Here is a 22329-nt window from a genome sequence, read left to right on the forward strand (position 1 = left end):
AACAGGCAGCACCCTCAAACCTTCAGAAGTATGAGATGAACCCCAACAACTTGGAAAGGTGGATCTCTCTCACACGTACCAACACAGACTATCCCCCAATTTAACTGATCCCCAAAGGTTTTTGATTAAATAGCGGAATAGAAAATATGATCCCAAAAAAGTGTATGTATATCACACGTACACAACCACACTAGGCCCCAATTACTATTGTTTGTACCCCTAAAAGGCTAGGAGTAGGGGGGAGTATGGAACAGGCAGCACCCTCAAACCTTCAGAAGTATGAGATGAACCCCAACAACTTGGAAAGGTGGATCTCTCTCACACGTACCAACACAGACTATCCCCCAATTTAACTGATCCCCAAAGGTTTTTGATTAAATAGCGGAATAGAAAATATGATCCCAAAAAAGTGTATGTATATCACACGTACACAACCACACTAGGCCCCAATTACTATTGTTTGTACCCCTAAAAGGCTAGGAGTAGGGGGAGTATGGAACAGGCAGCACCCTCAAACCTTCAGAAGTATGAGATGAACCCCAACAACTTGGAAAGGTGGATCTCTCTCACACGTACCAACACAGACTATCCCCCAATTTAACTGATCCCCAAAGGTTTTTGATTAAATAGCGGAATAGAAAATATGATCCCAAAAAAGTGTATGTATATCACACGTACACAACCACACTAGGCCCCAATTACTATTGTTTGTACCCCTAAAAGGCTAGGAGTAGGGGGAGTATGGAACAGGCAGCACCCTCAAACCTTCAGAAGTATGAGATGAACCCCAACAACTTGGAAAGGTGGATCTCTCTCACACGTACCAACACAGACTATCCCCCAATTTAACTGATCCCCAAAGGTTTTTGATTAAATAGCGGAATAGAAAATATGATCCAAAAAAAGTGTATGTATATCACACGTACACAACCACACTAGGCCCCAATTACTATTGTTTGTACCCCTAAAAGGCTAGATGAGGAGTAGGGGGAGTATGGAACAGGCAGCACCCTCAAACCTTCAGAAGTATGAGATGAACCCCAACAACTTGGAAAGGTGGATCTCTCTCACACGTACCGACACAGACTATCCCGCAATTCAATTGATCCTCAAAGGTTTTTATTGAATAGCGGAATAGGAAATATGATCAAAAAAAGTATGCATCTCGCACGTACACAACCACACTAGGCCCCAATTACTATTGTTTGTACCCCTAAAAGGCTAGATGAGGAGTAGGGGGGGTATGGAACAGGCAGCACCCTCAAACCTTCAGAAGTATGAGATGAACCCCAACAACTTGGAAAGGTGGATCTCTCTCACACGTACCGACACAGACTATCCCCCAATTTAACTGATCCCCAAAGGTTTTTGATTAAATAGCGGAATAGAAAATATGATCCCAAAAAAGTGTATGTATATCACACGTACACAACCACACTGGGCCCCAATTACTATTGTTTGTACCCCTAAAAGGCTAGGAGTAGGGGGAGTATGGAACAGGCAGCACCCTCAAACCTTCAGAAGTATGAGATGAACCCCAACAACTTGGAAAGGTGGATCTCTCTCACACGTACCAACACAGACTATCCCCCAATTTAACTGATCCCCAAAGGTTTTTGATTAAATAGCGGAATAGAAAATATGATCCAAAAAAAGTGTATGTATATCACACGTACACAACCACACTAGGCCCCAATTACTATTGTTTGTACCCCTAAAAGGCTAGGAGTAGGGGGAGTATGGAACAGGCAGCACCCTCAAACCTTCAGAAGTATGAGATGAACCCCAACAACTTGGAAAGGTGGATCTCTCTCACACGTACCAACACAGACTATCCCCCAATTTAACTGATCCCCAAAGGTTTTTGATTAAATAGCGGAATAGAAAATATGATCCCAAAAAAGTGTATGTATATCACACGTACACAACCACACTAGGCCCCAATTACTATTGTTTGTACCCCTAAAAGGCTAGGAGTAGGGGGAGTATGGAACAGGCAGCACCCTCAAACCTTCAGAAGTATGAGATGAACCCCAACAACTTGGAAAGGTGGATCTCTCTCACACGTACCAACACAGACTATCCCCCAATTTAACTGATCCCCAAAGGTTTTTGATTAAATAGCGGAATAGAAAATATGATCCCAAAAAAGTGTATGTATATCACACGTACACAACCACACTAGGCCCCAATTACTATTGTTTGTACCCCTAAAAGGCTAGGAGTAGGGGGAGTATGGAACAGGCAGCACCCTCAAACCTTCAGAAGTATGAGATGAACCCCAACAACTTGGAAAGGTGGATCTCTCTCACACGTACCAACACAGACTATCCCCCAATTTAACTGATCCCCAAAGGTTTTTGATTAAATAGCGGAATAGAAAATATGATCCCAAAAAAGTGTATGTATATCACACGTACACAACCACACTAGGCCCCAATTACTATTGTTTGTACCCCTAAAAGGCTAGGAGTAGGGGGAGTATGGAACAGGCAGCACCCTCAAACCTTCAGAAGTATGAGATGAACCCCAACAACTTGGAAAGGTGGATCTCTCTCACACGTACCAACACAGACTATCCCCCAATTTAACTGATCCCCAAAGGTTTTTGATTAAATAGCGGAATAGAAAATATGATCCCAAAAAAGTGTATGTATATCACACGTACACAACCACACTAGGCCCCAATTACTATTGTTTGTACCCCTAAAAGGCTAGGAGTAGGGGGAGTATGGAACAGGCAGCACCCTCAAACCTTCAGAAGTATGAGATGAACCCCAACAACTTGGAAAGGTGGATCTCTCTCACACGTACCAACACAGACTATCCCCCAATTTAACTGATCCCCAAAGGTTTTTGATTAAATAGCGGAATAGAAAATATGATCCCAAAAAAGTGTATGTATATCACACGTACACAACCACACTAGGCCCCAATTACTATTGTTTGTACCCCTAAAAGGCTAGGAGTAGGGGGGAGTATGGAACAGGCAGCACCCTCAAACCTTCAGAAGTATGAGATGAACCCCAACAACTTGGAAAGGTGGATCTCTCTCACACGTACCAACACAGACTATCCCCCAATTTAACTGATCCCCAAAGGTTTTTGATTAAATAGCGGAATAGAAAATATGATCCAAAAAAAGTGTATGTATATCACACGTACACAACCACACTAGGCCCCAATTACTATTGTTTGTACCCCTAAAAGGCTAGGAGTAGGGGGAGTATGGAACAGGCAGCACCCTCAAACCTTCAGAAGTATGAGATGAACCCCAACAACTTGGAAAGGTGGATCTCTCTCACACGTACCAACACAGACTATCCCCCAATTTAACTGATCCCCAAAGGTTTTTGATTAAATAGCGGAATAGAAAATATGATCCCAAAAAAGTGTATGTATATCACACGTACACAACCACACTAGGCCCCAATTACTATTGTTTGTACCCCTAAAAGGCTAGGAGTAGGGGGAGTATGGAACAGGCAGCACCCTCAAACCTTCAGAAGTATGAGATGAACCCCAACAACTTGGAAAGGTGGATCTCTCTCACACGTACCAACACAGACTATCCCCCAATTTAACTGATCCCCAAAGGTTTTTGATTAAATAGCGGAATAGAAAATATGATCCCAAAAAAGTGTATGTATATCACACGTACACAACCACACTAGGCCCCAATTACTATTGTTTGTACCCCTAAAAGGCTAGGAGTAGGGGGAGTATGGAACAGGCAGCACCCTCAAACCTTCAGAAGTATGAGATGAACCCCAACAACTTGGAAAGGTGGATCTCTCTCACACGTACCAACACAGACTATCCCCCAATTTAACTGATCCCCAAAGGTTTTTGATTAAATAGCGGAATAGAAAATATGATCCCAAAAAAGTGTATGTATATCACACGTACACAACCACACTAGGCCCCAATTACTATTGTTTGTACCCCTAAAAGGCTAGGAGTAGGGGGAGTATGGAACAGGCAGCACCCTCAAACCTTCAGAAGTATGAGATGAACCCCAACAACTTGGAAAGGTGGATCTCTCTCACACGTACCAACACAGACTATCCCCCAATTTAACTGATCCCCAAAGGTTTTTGATTAAATAGCGGAATAGAAAATATGATCCCAAAAAAGTGTATGTATATCACACGTACACAACCACACTAGGCCCCAATTACTATTGTTTGTACCCCTAAAAGGCTAGGAGTAGGGGGGAGTATGGAACAGGCAGCACCCTCAAACCTTCAGAAGTATGAGATGAACCCCAACAACTTGGAAAGGTGGATCTCTCTCACACGTACCAACACAGACTATCCCCCAATTTAACTGATCCCCAAAGGTTTTTGATTAAATAGCGGAATAGAAAATATGATCCCAAAAAAGTGTATGTATATCACACGTACACAACCACACTAGGCCCCAATTACTATTGTTTGTACCCCTAAAAGGCTAGGAGTAGGGGGAGTATGGAACAGGCAGCACCCTCAAACCTTCAGAAGTATGAGATTGTGTTCACTGTACCCCACAAAGATTGAGTTCACTGCACCCCACAATGATTGTGTTCACTGCACCCCACAAAGATTGTGTTCACTGCACCTCACAAAGATTGTGTTCACTGTACCCCCCAAAGATTGTGTTCACTGCACCCCACAAAGATTCTGTTCACTGTACCCCACAAAGATTGTGTTCACTGCACCCCAAAAAGATTGTGTTCACTGCACCCCAAAAAGGATGTTGTTCACTGCACCCCAAAAAGGATGTTGTTCACTCCACCCCAAAAAGATTGTGTTCACTGCACCCCACAAAGATTGTGTTCACTGCACCCCAAAAAGATTGTGTTCACTGCACCCCAAAAATGATTTTGTTCACTGCACCCCAAAAAGGATGTTGTTCACTGCACCCCAAAAAGGATGTTGTTCACTCCACCCCAAAAAGATTGTGTTCACTGCACCCCAAAAAGATTGTGTTCACTGCACCCCACAAAGGATTTTGTTCACTGCACCCCAAAAAGATTGTGTTCACTGCACCCCAAAAAGGATGTTGTTCACTGCACCCCAAAAAGGATTTTGTTCACTGCACCCCAAAAAGATTGTGTTCACTGCACCCCACAAAGGATTTTGTTCACTGCACCCCACAAAGATTGTGTTCACTGCACACCAAAAAGGATTGTGTTCACTGCACCCCAAAAAGATTTTGTTCACTGCAGCCCAAAAAGATTGTGTTCACTGCAGCCCAAAAAGATTGTGTTCACTGCAGCCCAAAAAGATTGTGTTCACTGCAGCTCACACACAGAAAAATGGATGTGGATCACTGACACCTGCCTATCTCCAATCCCACACCACACAGCAATATCGATTGTAGTTTGTAGAACACAGTTTCCCTAAAATTCAGCAGACTCTGTCCCTAACAGGATTGAGAAGAGATCGTAGATCAGGATTGAGTGCAGACCCCACCCCCCACACAGCAATATCGATTGTAGTTTGTAGAAGACACTGACCCTATAATTCAGCAGACTCTATCCCTAAAATGCCTACAACTCGCCCTGCCTAAACACTCCGACCTGTCCCTCAATTCTATCCGGACACAAATGGTTTTTTCCTGCCTATCTTTCCCTAATCAGCAGCCAGCACGTTGATGTGTGCTCTGTCCCTGAATCTAAGCAGCATAATGACGCCGCTGCGGCTGCCTCGAACTTATAAAGACTTGGTCACATGCTTCAGACGGCCAATCACAGCTACTGAGACATTTGCAGGCATGGCTGGGATGGCTTAAGGCACACCAGTTAAACGATTGTTGATTGGCTGTTGAAAGCCCGCCATGAAAAGAGCGCCAAAGCATGCAAAACCCGGAAATAAAACGACCGAACACGGATTTTTACCCGAACATACAGTAAAGTGTCCGTGTCCGTGTTCGGGTACAAAAAATCCAATTATTCGGTACGAACACGAATAATACAGTCCGTGTTCGCTCAACACTAACCATGACGACACCAGTCTATTTGTCTCCTTACATGTGAAGCAAGATAATATTTGCGTATGTCTGGAATTGCTGCCTCACCATATTTTTTTGGGAGAAAATACAAAAAGAATAGGGGATAAAGGACATCGCTGTCTGGTCCCATTTTTAATATTAAAAGAATCTGACAAAATCCCATTCACTTTCACCTGTGCCGATGGGTCAGAATATATAGATGAAATCCTTTGTAACATAATGTCGCCCAGGCCGATAAAGTGTCGAAAACATAAATTTCCAATTAACACGATCGAACGCTTTTTCTGCGTCGGTGCCTAAGAAAATGCAAGGAGTTTGGGATCTATCTGTTTCAAATAGCAGGTTCAGTACTTTTGTGGTATTATCTCTCGCCTCTCTATTATTTGTAAAACCTACTTGGTCTAAATGAATCAAAGATTGTAGGTGTTGACTTAACCGGGATGCTATTATTTTAGTGAAAAGTTTTAAATCTGTGTTGAGGAGTGATATAGGTCTATAACTACCACATAATGTCAAGTCTTTATCCTCGTTAGGTAAGACCGTAATATGTGCTCTCAACCTATCTTTGCAGAAAATTTAACTTCTCCCGGCCTCATTGAATAGTTTTAGCAAGTATGGTCCCAAGATCGGGAAACATATCTTGTAGTACTGAAGGGTAAAGCCGTCCGGCCCCGGCGCCTTTCCAGCCTTCATGGTATTCAAAGCTTGTTGTATTTCTATTAATGTTATTGGTGAGTCCAAATCTGTGCAGGTTTCCTCCGGCAGTTTAGACATTTGGGCTGAAGCTATATATTCCTCTATCTGTGTTATATGTGGTGATTGATCTATTAAATTATACAAAGAAAAATAATAATCTCTAAAGGCCCGAGTAATCTCTCTGGGTTTTGATAATTTTCTACTCTTAGATGATACGATTTGAGGAATATATGTAGCCAATTTCATATCTTTTACCGCTTTAGCTAACACTTTCCCACACTTATTTCCTGATTCGTACCCTATTTTCCGGCACTTCTGCAAAGATGCTTTAGCATTTCTCAGCCGCATCAGTTGTCATTACAAGACAGCCGACCGTCGGCTATGGACACCGGTACCGTTGTGATGCCTCTAGCTGCAGGCATCACTCAGGTACAGCACTTTCCCCGAAATATCGGCAATATCGGTAACCCCAGGGGCGAATTCCATTATAATCGGGGAAAGGGCATATCGGCCCTCGATAGATCGGCTTTGCCGATAATCGGTCGATCCCTAGTTTGTATGCTTTTTTTCTTCTGCAAGGATAAAAGGCGTTCAGAAGAGCTGGGCAAATGCCCAGTGTGCATGAGGCCTTATGCCTAGGGGCTGCACTGCACTGATATATACCTTAAATATCAGATTATCCCCAGAAAAAATAATGGCACCTAAAAAAATACTACCCAGCTGACTTAGCCTTCCTACAACACAAGACAGTCAGAGGATGTTTTGAGAAATTATAAAGTACATACAGACAGACCTGTGATTACTGTCTATCCTGATTATAGATGGATTGGATGGAAATCAGTTTATGTTCATTGGCAAATTTTCTGGACCGTGTTTTGCAGAATGTAATAAATGCTTATGTCCTGATATAAAAAAAGAAAAATAGATCTTATTTTGATATTGACATATCTGTCTCTGTATGTTTGTATATCACTAAATTAATCCAGAAACAGTACAAACTGACTGGAAGTATGGAATATTGCCACTAGAGGGCAGAGTAACACTATTTTCAGAAAATGAATAATAATGCGCTAATGCTTATTTTGGTAACATTAGCTCTTTGCCAAGACAATTCATACACAGAGCAAGTGAAGGGAATTCAGCCTCTAGGATCTCATGGAAAATAACTGACAATATCTATACAGTGCAATGGAGATGCTCCAGTGCATGCATGACATTGCCTTATAAAAATTAGATTATTTGCAGTGCAGAAGGCTACACACACCAGGTAGGGAACGGTTTACCATTCAAATCGGATTTTAACCGCTATGTGAGTATTGTTACTGATAATAGAACCTTTAATGGGTTTATTTAATAAGGCGCTAAGAAAAAAAACAAGAATGGACAAGCTAAAGGCCAACTCTGGGCACAGCAACAAAATACCCATGTAGTGGGACCGTCACCCCCTAAACTGCAAGAACAAAAAAAATGGTTCTATAAGCCTAGAGGGGTTGTAGAAGAAGCTGTATTTCCTATCTTCTCATCAATCAGCAGGCCCCAGGCCCAGGGTGCCCAGTCAGGGACAGACTATGCACAGTCCATCATTTTTTTTTTTATCTTGTATATAGGAAAGCAGTAGTGAATTAGGACAGTCCTTGAAGGCACTAATATAAGGCAAGTCAACAGTTTGTGTTTATACAGTATTACCAGGCCTGGGAGCACAGTTTAGGAGATATTCACATGAGATGAAGCCGGTGACGTCATCGGTGCATGCACTCTGAAGGCACAGCCTATCTGTAACGTACCTTCAGGGCTCAGTGACAGGGCTCCCGCATGCATACGTGGGAGTAACATCATCAAAGCCATAGCCATTCATACAGCCGGTGCCCAGCAGGAAGACCAGATGAAGATGGAAGAGCCGTGACAGCGATACGCTGGAGGGCTTCATGTGCAGGTATGTCTGTCATAATGTGCTAGTGAATGGTGCATACTAGTACAATATGACTTAAACCTGCAGAGGGTCAATTTTTTTTTGTGGTGGTTTACTACCACTTTAATAGCCCTACAATATACGTGATGACGTCAAGGCTCCATCCACAGACCAGAGCTTCGGGGAGAGAACAGTGCTGAAGCAGTAGAGTCAGGTAAGTAATACAGCCTTTTCTGCAACCCCCCCCCCCCCCAGACCAGTGGTTATCAACTCAGCTAAAATATGTAAATGCTGCGTAAAATTGTCAGTGCTATAAAAATACCTGTAATAAAAAAATAAATGCATCAACTAAAAATCCAAGCTGTCTACAAGTTAACCATTTTTCTATCAATTAGAATAGGAGGCTAAACAGACAAACAGTTGTTGGGTAGTGATCTAACTGTATAATTGGTAGACTGTATTAGGCCTTCAGGTGAATCCATTTAGAGGCTAAAATAGAAGCAAGCTGTAATGTATACGCCATGAGAGCCTCAAGATTCTCTGAGCCGTGTCCGCCTTTTAAATGTGAGCGCGTCAAATGTGAGTGTAAAGGTTATCTGTCGGACAGGGTTCCCCAGTGACCTCATTGTCTGACTTCCATCTGACTTGTAAATGGAGCCGCCAACTCACTACCTAGGATAATGGACACCTACAGCTTTCAATCTGGTTAAACTCTGTTAGAAACACCTAATGGTATTTATCAATGAGTCAGAACAAAGATCAGTGATGTCCAAGAAGTTACCAACAAGAACAAATCAGAGTTACCTTGGCTGCAGCATGATCGGTGAGGCTGGTTCACATCTTTGCTGTGCGTTTAAAGTGCTTGTTTCTTGCGTTCTACATGTGTTACCGTCAAGGCCGTCTTTAATATTGATTGGACCCTGGGCAAACATTTTCATGGGCCCCCCATGCAATTTCGCTCTCCACCTTCTCTGAGACATACAATAAACAGCAGCTAGACTCAAAATCAGTTTACTTAATCAGATCAGGCAGCAATTGCGATTGGTTGCCAGAGGTTATAGTGTATCATTACTGCTCACTGACTGACTGCTAGAGGTTACAGCACACACTATGGCTCGCTGTTTATTTGCTCGAGGTTACAGCACATGACTACTGCTTGTTGATTGGTTTCTAGAGATTACTGTACAAAAATACTGCTCACTGATTGGTTGCTAGAGGTTATTGAACATCCTTACCACTAGCTAATTGGTTACTAGAGGTTACTGCACATTATTACTGCTCACTGATTGGTTGCTTGCCTGCACACCATGGACTGGGGAGGTGAGGGGGCAATAGATAGAAAACTCCTAGGGATAATAGGACTCCTGGGATCAGTGGCATTGCTGGGGAAGGGGGGTGATCAGTGGCAGTGCTGAGGGGTAGATGGGATCACTGGCAGTGATGGGGGGATGGGATTAGTCAGGAGGCAGTACACTGTGGCAAATTCTGAATCATGTAGAGCAAAGCAGGAAATCTTTGGCAAGTGTATAGTGGGGGATTCTACACTGACCACCAATGTGAGGGGAGATTCTACACTGACCACCAATGTGAGGGGGGATTCTACACTGACCACCAATGTGAGGGGAGATTCTACACTGACCACCAATGTGAGGGGGGATTCTACACTGACCACCAATGTGAGGGGGGATTCTACACTGACCACCAATGTGAGGGGCAAGTTTCACTGACCACAATACAACGGGTGATTTTACGCACCCCCCCCCCCCCCACCACCATTATAAAGAGGGATTTCTACACTGACACCAATGTAATAGGAGCATTTTTACCAACCGCTAGTGTAATGGGGAATATATAATGACCTCCATGTAAGGGGGAATTTACACTGACAACCATTGTTGAGGAGATTTGTACTGACCACCAATGTAAGGTGACACTTCTACACCGACCACCAATGTTAGGGGGGATTTACACTGACCACCAATGTAAGGGGAATTCTGCACTTACCACCACTGTAAAGGGAAATGTACACTGATCACCAATGTAATGAAGAGGTTACACTGACAACCAAAGTAAGGGGGACATTTACACTGACCACTAGTGTGAATGAAAGGAATTTTCACCAAGCCCCAATGTAATGAGAAGATTTACACTGACCACCAATGTAACTGAGACATTTAGCCTGCATTCACATTTCTTGTGTCAGGAAAACATGCAAAATTGCTTTCCTGACACCACAGAAATGTGCTGCCCTTTAGCTGGTACATAGCAGTGGTATTAATTGTTAATGACACCTTCACACATCTGCTGAGATGTGCATATTCACATCCACCAAAATTCAGGGTGCTGTACCACCATGGTATTTTGAAAAAAGGTTCCCCCTCCAATTTGCTTACCTTTGCAGAACAGGCTGATGGTAGGCTTAATGACCTCAGTTGTAGGCAGGACTTTCAAGCATGCCCCTTTACCTCCCCAGTGGGCAGCATTCAACAGAAGTGAAGGTGGATATAACCTCAGGGTGTCATGATATACATATGAATGGTGCCTCTATTTATATATCGATTCAGCTGGTCCATGGCTATTTACATATTAATGCCACTCAATTTAAATATCATTGCAGGTTATTTACATGTAAACAGAGGATCTGCAGGTGAGTCATCTGTACATGGCAATAGGGCAGAGTTGGGCAGCTATGTGACTAAAACTTTAAGGGGAATTTAAACAGGGATAGTTGGCAAGTATGAGGCAGCTGCTTTGGGCCCCATAACAATGATGGGGCCCAGGGCAGCTGCCCCTATTGCCCTGCCTTAAAGACAACCCTGGTTACCGTACTACTGAACTCTATATAATGTGCATTTTGATGAAAGTGTATCAAAGATGCAGCAAGCAGGATTTTTTTTTTTTAACACAACACCCCTAAAACACATAGGTGTGAATGGGGCCTTAACTGATTCAATACCGGGCACTTTTACCCCCTTCCTGCCCAGGCCAATTTTCAGCTTTCAGCACTGTCACACTTTTAATGACACTTGCGTGATCATGCAACGCTCTACCTAAATACATTTTTTATCATTTAATCACACAAACTCTTTTGATGGTATTTAATCACCGCTGTTTTTTGTTTTTTTTTAATAAATATAAAAAAAGAAACAAAAATTTTGAAAAAAAACACAGAACTTTTTTTTTTTTGTCGGTAAATTTTGTAAATAAGTACTTTTTATCCTACACTGATGTGCGCTAATGAGGCGGCACTGATGCGCACTGATAGGCTGCACTTATAGGCACTAATGAGGTGGCACTGATGAGGCGGCACTAAAGGGCACTGATTAGGTGGCACTGATGAGGAGGCACTAATATGCTGTACTGATGGGCACTGAAAGGCAGCACTTATGTGCAATGATAGGCGGCACAGATAGGGGGCACTGATGAGCGGCACTGAATAACAGGCACTGATGAGCACTGAAAGGCAGCACTGATGGGCACTGATTGGTGTCACTGATGGGCACTGCTGGGGCTGCATTGATAATGAGGGCACAGATGATCAGTGCCCTGATTACATGTACAGGTCTCCTCTGCAAGGAGATGCCGCTATTTGGCTCTCCTCTCCCCACACTCTATCAGTGTGAGGCAAGGAGAGCCGATAAACGGCACTTCCCTGTTTCTGCGTCATCAGCTGTTTACCGAGATGGGGGTCACTGTATGCCCTAGGGACACGGCGTGACTGCGATCGCTGCGCACCCCCCGAGTGCGCCAGAGCGGTGACGCTGGGGAGATGTCATATGACGTCTTCCCAGAACGAGAGGGGATCCTGCCTGCCGTATAGTAAAATAAGGTGAATAAAGATCGATTTCGATTGGTTATGAGTTACTACACTTTGCTCTTTCATTAAGGGCTTGTTTACACATGTGGCAAGAATGGGCGCACCTGTGGCTGCACTTTTAAGAGGCATCTGACAGGTGGCAAGGAGGTGATATGTTGCTTCCTCACAGCCTATTTTAACCCTGTAAGCCTAGGTTCACACTGCATCGATGCAGCACATCGCATGTGATTCGCACAGGAATCGCAACGCATTTTGTATGGATAAAATCGCACCTTATCCACACCAAAATAGTGCAGGACCCTTTTTTCTTTTTTGCAGCACTGGAAATTGGTTAGCATGGGTCTGAATCAGGCAATTGCACTGCATTTTGCAAGCTGTTTTGTGGTTTTGTTAACATTGAAACCCATAGCAGAGCGCATGAACGCAATGCAATTTCAATGTGGTGATGGAAACGCACAGGATTTGCTGCATCTCCTGCCTTGCATATAAGTGAACCAAGGCTAAATGTGCCACAGCCATGTGCACTGGGTGCAGTTGCAGTACAGCCCCATCCGCTTAAATGGGTCATGTTCAGTGGGCAGAAATACCCACCTAACATGACAGAAGGTTTCATTCCTGCCACAGTCGCGAAGCAAAGCATTTTGGCCAAGGCATGTGTACACCATTCTCTGTCTTTGCTGCTTAAGAGGGAGCAGTTAGGGGACGATAAAAATACAGCTCAACTGTGCGTTTTTTACCGACCCCAACCACAAGTGTAAACAAGCCCAAAGCAAGTTGTTTCACACAATATATGCCAGTTTCAACACTTGACGATTCTCCATTATTCTTGATTGTACAGAAGCACCCTGGGGACATCCTAAAATTTTTTAAACAATATTTTGAGTTTCAAAGTCTGACCTTTATTCTGGGAATTCTGACTTTGAAATTTAGAATTCTGACTTTGAGTCTCAAAATTCTGACTTTAAATCTCAGAAGTCTGACTTTGAAAATAGAGGCTGCTGCATTTATAAACTCAAAATTCTGACTTTGAAACTCAGAATTCTGCCTTTTATCTCAGAATTCTGCCTTTTAATCTCAGAATTATGAATTTTAATCTCAGAATTATGAATTTTAATCTCAGAATTATGAATTTTAATCTCAGAATTATGAATTTTAATCTCAGAATTATGAATTTTAATCTCAGAATTCGGACTTAGAATCTCAGAATTCGGACTTAGAATCTCAGAATTCGGACTTAGAATCTCAGAATTCGGACTTAGAATCTCAGAATTCGGACTTAGAATCTCAGAATTCGGACTTAGAATCTCAGAATTCGGACTTAGAATCTCAGAATTCGGACTTAGAATCTCAGAATTCGGACTTAGAATCTCAGAATTCGGACTTAGAATCTCAGAATTCGGACTTAGAATCTCAGAATTCGGACTTAGAATCTCAGAATTCGGACTTAGAATCTCAGAATTCGGACTTAGAATCTCAGAATTCGGACTTAGAATTTCAGAATTCGGACTTAGAATTTCAGAATTCGGACTTAGAATTTCAGAATTCGGACTTTGAATTTCAGAATTCGGACTTTGAATTTCAGAATTCGGACTTTGAATTTCAGAATTCGGACTTTGAATTTCAGAATTCGGACTTTGAATTTCAGAATTCGGACTTTGAATTTCAGAATTCGGACTTTGAATTTCAGAATTCGGACTTTGAATTTCAGAATTCGGACTTTGAATTTCAGAATTCGGACTTTGAATTTCAGAATTCGGACTTTGAATTTCAGAATTCGGACTTTGAATTTCAGAATTCGGACTTTGAATTTCAGAATTCTGACTTTGAAAATAGAGACTGCTGCATTTATAAACTCAGAATTATGATTTTATTCTGATAATTCTGGCTTTGAAACTTAGAATTCTGCCTTTTATCTCGGAATTATCACTTTGAAACTCAGAATTATGACTTTTAATCTCAGAACTCTGACTTTGAAAATAAAGGCTGCTGAATTCATAAACTCAGAATTCTGACCTTTTTTTTCTGGGAATTCTGAGTTTATAAATTCAGCAGCCTCTATTTTCAAAGTCAGAATTCTGAGATTAAACACGGAATTCTGAGTTTTAAAGTCAGAATTCTGAGATTAAAAGGCAGAATTTTGAGCTTCAAAATTATCATTTTGAGTTTTAAAGTCAGAATTGTCAGAATAAAATTCTGAGTTTATAAATGCAGTAGCCTCTATTTTCAAAGCCAGAATTCTGAGATTCAAAGTCAGAGAATTCTGAGATTAAAAGTCAGAATTCTAAGTTTCAGAGTCAGAATATTGAGATTAAAAGTCAGAATTCCAAGTTTAAAAGTCAGAATTCTGAGTTTATAAATGCAATAGCCTTTATTAGGTGGATTGTGATTTGTAAGATTAAAGGACCAAGGAGCCTCAAAAAGCTGACTTTTTATCTCAAAAATCTGATTTTGAAACTCAGAATTTTGTTTAATTAATTTTAAGATTGCTCTTCCGTACGCCTGAGCCAACTGACCAGCTAAGGAAAGAGAACGCCTACACACAACTTTTTTTCTGCAGTCTTCTTGCCCATCCTATGATGTCACTGCGGCTACTTCTTTTCCTGGCAGTGGTGGATGTTCTTCAGGACTAAGCAGCATTCTTGTAATGCTGTGTCAGCATTGTTCCTTCCTGGAGTACTGTAACCCCAGTCTGTGTGATGATGTACCCCCTAATGGGTCATGTAGGTGACAGGCTGGGCTCACAAGAAATGGGTGCAATACATAAGTGTCTACATGCACTGGACAAAGGTGGATGTCAAGGACAGTGCTGGACCATAGACAGGGTAGGAGAATTTCTGCACTATATTTTTTTAAACAGGAGAGGGGAACTAAAAAAAATGTTAAAAAAACGGTATTCCACTTCTCAGAAATGCTATGATCCAGTTGATGAAAATACATAGAATTAGTACATATGTGAGGCAGCCAATTGGCTGGTATTTTAGGAGTCTTGTTAATAAAAATGGAACTTGCTGCCAATGTTATTAATAGGAAAGCAATCATAAGGCTTTGCTTGATCTAGATGACAATTTTAATAAAAAATCTGCAAAAAATGCTTGCACATTACTGATTTAACCGAAATGTCATATCACGCAATCCTTGCTTAGCTCCCACCTTTCTGCTTATGTTGAAAAGATTTATACTTCATGGTTGCTGTAAAACAATAAAAGGACCAACATGTTTATTTAACCACTTCTGGACCAGAATGTTTTACCCCCCTTAATGACCAGGCTATTTTTTGCGATACGGCACTGCGTTACTTTAACTGACAATTGCACGGTCGTGTGACACTGTACCCTAATATGTCCTTTTTTCCGAAAAATAGAGCTTTCTTTTGGTGGTCTTTGATCACCTCTGCGGTTTTTATTTTTTGCGCTATAAGCAAAAAAAAAGCAACAATTTGGAAAAGAAAATAATAGTTTTTACTTTCTGCCAATAAAAAAAATGTTAAAAATCTAGATTTTTTTCATCAATTTAAGCCAATATGTATTCTGCTACATATTTTTGGTAAACAAAATCCAAATAGGTGTATATTGATTGGTTTGCACAAAAGTTATAGCGTCTACACACGATTCAATATTTTCATGGAATTTTTAATTTTTTTTACTAGTAATGGCGGCAATCAGCGATTTTCAGCGGGACTGCGACAATCCGCAGGACAAATCGGACATCTGACACTTTTGATACTTTTTGGGGACCAGTGACATTGTTGGAATGTCTCCCAGGGTTTTATTGGAATAAAGTTGTATCTGGACCTCTTGGCAGAAGTGTGGCACTTCATTTTACATTTTTGTTCCCTTGCATTTGTAGCCATTGCATGTGGGCGGTCAGTCTGGAGGTCACTTCGTGTGCTCGGAACGCATGCTACACCTGCCCCACCCAGCTGGGAGTGTCTCAAAGTTCTCCAGGAAATGCTGGGAGCAACAAGCGCCCCCAGACCTCTGGCTAAGTATACACCAGTGGCTTTATGCGGATGAACACCAGCAGGGCCTGGACAATGGGTGGGCAGGAAGAGCGGCTGCCCTGGGCACTGTGGTATAGAGATGTATAGAACTGTTCGCCGGCGAACAGTTCCCGGCGAACTTAGCATGTTCGCGTTCGCCGCTGCCGGCGAACATATGCGATGTTCGGTCCGCCCCCCATAAGACATCATTGAGGCAAACTTTGACCCTGAACTTTACAGTCAGCAGACACATTTCCAGCCAATCAGCGTACCTCCCTCCCACACCCTCCCACCTCCTATAAATAAGCAAGGGCAGCATCCATCTTAGATCATTCTGAAGCAGTGTGTGTAGTGAGAGTAGGGAGAGAGCTGCTGCTGCTGCTGCTGTTAAGCTAGGGACAATTAGTCAGTGTTCCTGGTCTTGCAGTGTTCTTGGTCCACTACTGCTGTAATATCAGCACCCCAAAAAGCCCTTCTAAGGGCTGGTATTTGTGTTTTTTTTTTATATATATATATATATATATATATATATATATATATATATATATATATATACCTAGCGTCCCCAATTAATTGAGTTGTTTCTTCATATATATATATATCTATATCTATCTAGTGTCCCCAAAAGCCCTTTTAAGGGCTGGTAATTGAGGATTTTTTTATTTATATATATACATATATATATATATATATATATATATATATATATATATATATATATATATATATATATATATATATATATATATATATATATATATAGTGTCCCCAAAAGCCCTTTTAAGGGCTGGTAAGGTAATAGATTTTTTTCTTTATATATATATATATATATATATATATATATATATATATATATATATATATATCTATTGTACACTGCAGTTGCCTGCCCGCTGTGTGTGAGAGGCCACAGACCTACCACAGACTGTACTGTGTGCACACCACACTCATTTCGGGTGGCACAGGCACAGTACCTGGCATTTTAAAAAATATTTTTTTTTCCTCTGTCATAATTGCAGTGAGTGCTGTGTCAGGTCCACAGAGTGCACTGTACCCACTGCAGTGCACTGCCCACCACTGATATATATACATTGGCACAGCATCTTGTTGCAATAAATTGAAAAAAAAAATATTTTTTATTATTGCAGTTGCCTGGGCTGCCAGTGACTGTCAGGTCCACAGAGTGTACTGTGCCCACTGCAGTGCCACTGTGTGCCCACCCACCACTGATATATAAGGTGGCACAGCAGCTTGCAAAGTAAAAAAAATATATATATTTTTTTAAATTGCAGTTGCCTGGGTGCCAGTGACTGCTGTCAGGTCCACAGAGAGTGTACTGTGCCACTGCCACCCACCACTGATATATAAGGTGGCACAGCAGCTTGCAAAGTAAAATAAAATATATTTTTTTAAAATTGCAGTTGCCTGGGTGCCAGTGACTGCTCTCAGGTCCACAGAGAGTGTACTGTGCCACTGCCCACCCACCACTGATATATAAGGTGGCACAGCAGCTTGCAAAGTAAAAAAATATATATATTTTTTTAAATTGCAGTTGCCTGGGTGCCAGTGACTGCTGTCAGGTCCACAGAGAGTGTACTGTGCCACTGCCCACCCACCACTGATATATAAAGTGGCACAGCAGCTTGCAAAGTAAAAAAATATATATATATTTTTTAAATTGCAGTTGCCTGGGTGCCAGTGACTGCTGTCAGGTCCACAGAGAGTGTACTGTGCCACTGCCCACCCACCACTGATATATAAAGTGGCACAGCAGCTTGCAAAGTAAAAAAAATATATATATATTTTTTAAATTGCAGTTGCCTGGGTGCCAGTGACTGCTGCCAGGTCCACAGAGAGTGTACTGTGCCACTGCCCACCCACCACTGATATATATGCCTGCAAGAGAAAAAGACAGCCGCAGAGAAGCCGTATTCCTGAAAATATAAGAAAAATGCTGTTTTTTAGGGGTTCTGGACATGCTACAGAGCTGAAACTTGACAGGTACACTTTTTAGACCCCCCAGACACTAAATACAAAAAATGACATGCCTGCCTAAAAAAATGCCCGATAAATGCCTGCAAGAGAAAAAGCCAGCCGCAGAGAAGCCGTATTCCTGAAAATATAAGAAAAATGCTGTTTTTTTAGGGGTTCTGGACATGCTACAGAGCTGAAACTTGACAGGTACACTTTTGTGACCCCCCAGACACTAAATACAAAAAATGACATGCCTGCCTAAAAAAATGCCCGATAAATGCCTGCAAGAGAAAAAGCCAGCCGCAGAGAAGCCGTATTCCTGAAAATATAAGAAAAATGCTGTTTTTTAGGGGTTCTGGACATGCTACAGAGCTGAAACTTGACAGGTACACTTTTGTGACCCCCCAGACACTAAATACAAAAAATGACATGCCTGCCTAAAAAAATGCCCGATAAATGCCTGCAAGAGAAAAAGACAGCCGCAGAGAAGCCGTATTCCTGAAAATATAAGAAAAATGCTGTTTTTTAGGGGTTCTGGACATGCTACAGAGCTAAAACTTGACAGGTACACTTTTGTGACCCCCCAGACACTAAATACAAAAAATGACATGCCTGCCTAAAAAAATGCCCGATAAATGCCTGCAAGAGAAAAAGACAGCTGCAGAGAAGCCGTATTCCTGAAAATATAAGAAAAATGCTGTTTTTTAGGGGTTCTGGACATGCTACAGAGCTGAAACTTGACAGGTACACTTTTTAGACCCCCCAGACACTAAATACAAAAAATGACATGCCTGCCTAAAAAAATGCCCGCTAAATGCCTGCAAGAGAAAAAGCCAGTCGCAGAGAAGCCGTATTACTGAAAATATAAGAAAAATGCTGTTTTTTAGGGGTTCTGGACATGCTACAGAGCTGAAACTTGACAGGTACACTTTTTAGACCCCCCAGACACTAAATACAAAAAATGACATGCCTGCCTAAAAAAATGCCCGCTAAATGCCTGCAAGAGAAAAAGCCAGCCGCAGAGAAGCCATATTCCTGAAAATATAAGAAAAATGCTGTTTTTTAGGGGTTCTGGACATGCTACAGAGCTGAAAATTGACAGGTACACTTTTTAGACCCCCCAGACACTAAATACAAAAAATGACATGCCTGCCTAAAAAAATGCCCGCTAAATGCCTGCAAGAGTAAAAGCCAGCCGCAGAGAAGCCATATTCCTGAAAATATAAGAAAAATGCTGTTTTTTAGGGGTTCTGGACATGCTACAGAGCTGAAACTTCACAGGTACACTTTTTAGACCCCCCAGATGCTAAATCCAAAGAAATTTTTTATTTTTATTTTTTTTTAATTTTTCCAATAATTGGCTCTCTATCAAAAAATTATAATTTTTAAGAACTTTTTTTTGCGTGATCCCTCTCCGGCATGCCACAGTCCAGGTGTTAGTCCCCTTGAAACAACTTTTCCATCACTATTGTGGCCAGAAAGAGTCCCTGTGTGTTTTAAAATTCGCCTGCCTATTGAAGTCTATGGCGGTTCGCCCGGTTCGCCGGTTCGCGAACATTTGCCGATGTTCGCGTTCGCCGTTCGCGAACCGCGAATTTTAGGTTTGCGACATCACTACTGTGGTATCATGTGAGTTGTGGGGTGAGCGGGCTGCAAATAGATTGGGGGAGAAGGGATTTGTGTTGTGAGGGGGAATTTGGGGGGACGACAGGTAATAAGAATAGTTCTAGGAGGAGAAATTTGGGGGGGGGGGGAGGGGTTACAAGGAGTGGTGTTTTAGGGGGTTTGGATTGGAAGGGGGGTGGATTTTTGCTGGGGGGGAGGGATGTTAATAGAGGTGATTTGGTAGAGGGGGAATTGTGCCAGGAGGGGATATTTTTGTTTGGGGGGTAGGGGGGGGATTTGTGCTAGATGGAATGATTGGAGGGTATTTGTGCTAGGAGGGGAAATTTAGGTGTGAGGAGGATTTGTGCTGGGAGGGGTGATTTCTTTTTTATTTTGGGAGATGGCATTTGTGCTGGATTTGGGTCATGGGGGCACAAAGATTTGAGCTAGGAGGGGGGATTTCCGCAGGGAGTTAGATTTCGACTGGGCAAAGGGGAATCTATGCTTAGGGGGTAACAATGCAGATGAGTGCTCAATTTTTTTAGGGGGGAGGGAGAATTTCTGCTGACACATAATGCTTATACATCTTGGGGGGGGGGGGGCGCAGATTGGCATGTTCGCCCTGGGCTCTGTATGACCTTGTCCCAGCACTGAGCACCAGACTCCTTGGGTGCGAGGAGGATTTGTGCTAAGAGTGGTGGTTTTATTATTTTGGAAGATGGCATTTGTGCTGGGGAGGGGGGGTTAGGGCATGGGGGAAAAAGATTTCTGCTGGGAGGGGGGATTTAAGCATGGAGTCTGATTTTGACTGGGTAAAGGGGAACCTATGCTTAGGGGGTAACAATGCAGACGAGTGCTCAATTTTTTTGGGGGGAGGGGGAATTTCTTCTGACACATAATGCTTATATAAATCTTGGGGGGGGGGGGCTCAGTTTGGTATGTTCACCCCTGGCTCTACATGACCTTGTCCCAGCACTGAGCACCAGACTCCTTAAGGCTGGATATTGCTTTTAACATTGTGAATGTCATTCCATTTTTTTTTTTACATTAAAACTGTGATCATACTACACTTAGATGGCGCTGCTCAATGCTACTTTTATTGACCTCACTCGTAAATCAATTTAAACTGTAAAAAATGTTTTGCTCGTCTTGAAAAACACTCACAGACCAAGTTACTCGCAATCCAAGGTTTTATTGTATATATAAAATATAGGTATTTTAGAGACATGACTGGTAATCTCAGTTTTATAACACAGGAAACCTACCTCCGATGGTTCATTAGCAGTTCCCGATGGAGCTCCTGGTGACTTCTAGATGCTTTTACTGGATTTTGGAGCTTTTTGGGTTTGATGAGTTCAGTGTTTGCCTCCAGATAATCAGGATGAGCCAGAATACTTCCTATATCAGGTGGGTCCCTCTGTATTTCAGAGTACATGGAGGCTGCAGACAGAACACATGTGTAAGACTGGAACCTGCATTGACGCATGTCATTGCTAATGCTACTATATAAGGAAATCTGTACTGAGCAGATATGGAGGATGCAACTACTTACTATTCATAAAAATATTAGTTACCTGACTGTGATAAAGATCCAATGGCTTCAGTCATTTCTGAGTCCCTGACCTGGAACAAGTATGTAAATAAAGCATTCCAACTTCACTCTTATTTTGTGATCTACGTGCTGGTTCTTGGTCAATGACTCAGAAATGTAGTAAAGTCAAAAACAGCCAGGTAACTGCCATTATTACAGGGATGTTAGCAATGGAAAAATGTATATTTTTCTCTGTATCCGTTTCCCTTTATTAATAAATATGCGGATCCTCTCAGGAAATACAAAGACTTTCTTTATCCTACCATATTAAAGCATATCCAAACCCAATAACATATATGCAGGGCGTTTTTTCAGCAGGAACGCGGGGGAACGCAGTTCCGGCACCTCCAGCACTGAATGTATGTAATGGCAAGGGGTGGTGGGGTGTGATGGAGGGTCTACTGATGCTGGCTACTGGGGGATCTATTGTTGCTGGAGAGGATCTAGTTTTGTGTGGTGGCATATTGTTGCTGGTGGGGTCAATTGTTGTTGCAAGGGATCTACTGTTGAGGGAGGGGTCTAGTGTTAATGGCTGCTGGAGAGTCTATTGATGCTGGCTTCTGGGAGATCTGTTCTTGCTGCTGTGGGTCAATTGTTGCTGGAGTGATATTTTGTTTCAGGGGTCCAAAGTTGCTGGGGAGGTCTATTATTGCTGGGGGAATCTATTGTTGTTGGGGGTGTATATTGTTGCTGGCTGCAGGGGATCTATTTTACTGCTTTTCTTGTTATCATTACCAAATGCCATACAAATTAATTAGCACGAC

General features: G+C 42.1%; 1 protein-coding gene across 2 annotated transcripts in view; it reads right to left on the bottom strand.

Moving 5' to 3' along the window:
- The window catches only part of FAM107A (family with sequence similarity 107 member A), a 308168-nt gene that overhangs the window by 8818 nt on the left and 277021 nt on the right, over positions 1–22329 (bottom strand). For both annotated transcript variants that reach the window (XM_082265993.1, XM_082265994.1), the window contains one exon: positions 21240–21414. In XM_082265993.1, the coding sequence (XP_082122119.1) occupies positions 21240–21414 (175 nt within the window). The remainder of the gene's footprint in view (positions 1–21239; positions 21415–22329) is intronic.

Source organism: Pelophylax lessonae (genome assembly GCF_965119305.1).
Source record: "Pelophylax lessonae genome assembly, chromosome: 8".
NCBI lineage: Eukaryota > Metazoa > Chordata > Amphibia > Anura > Ranidae > Pelophylax > Pelophylax lessonae.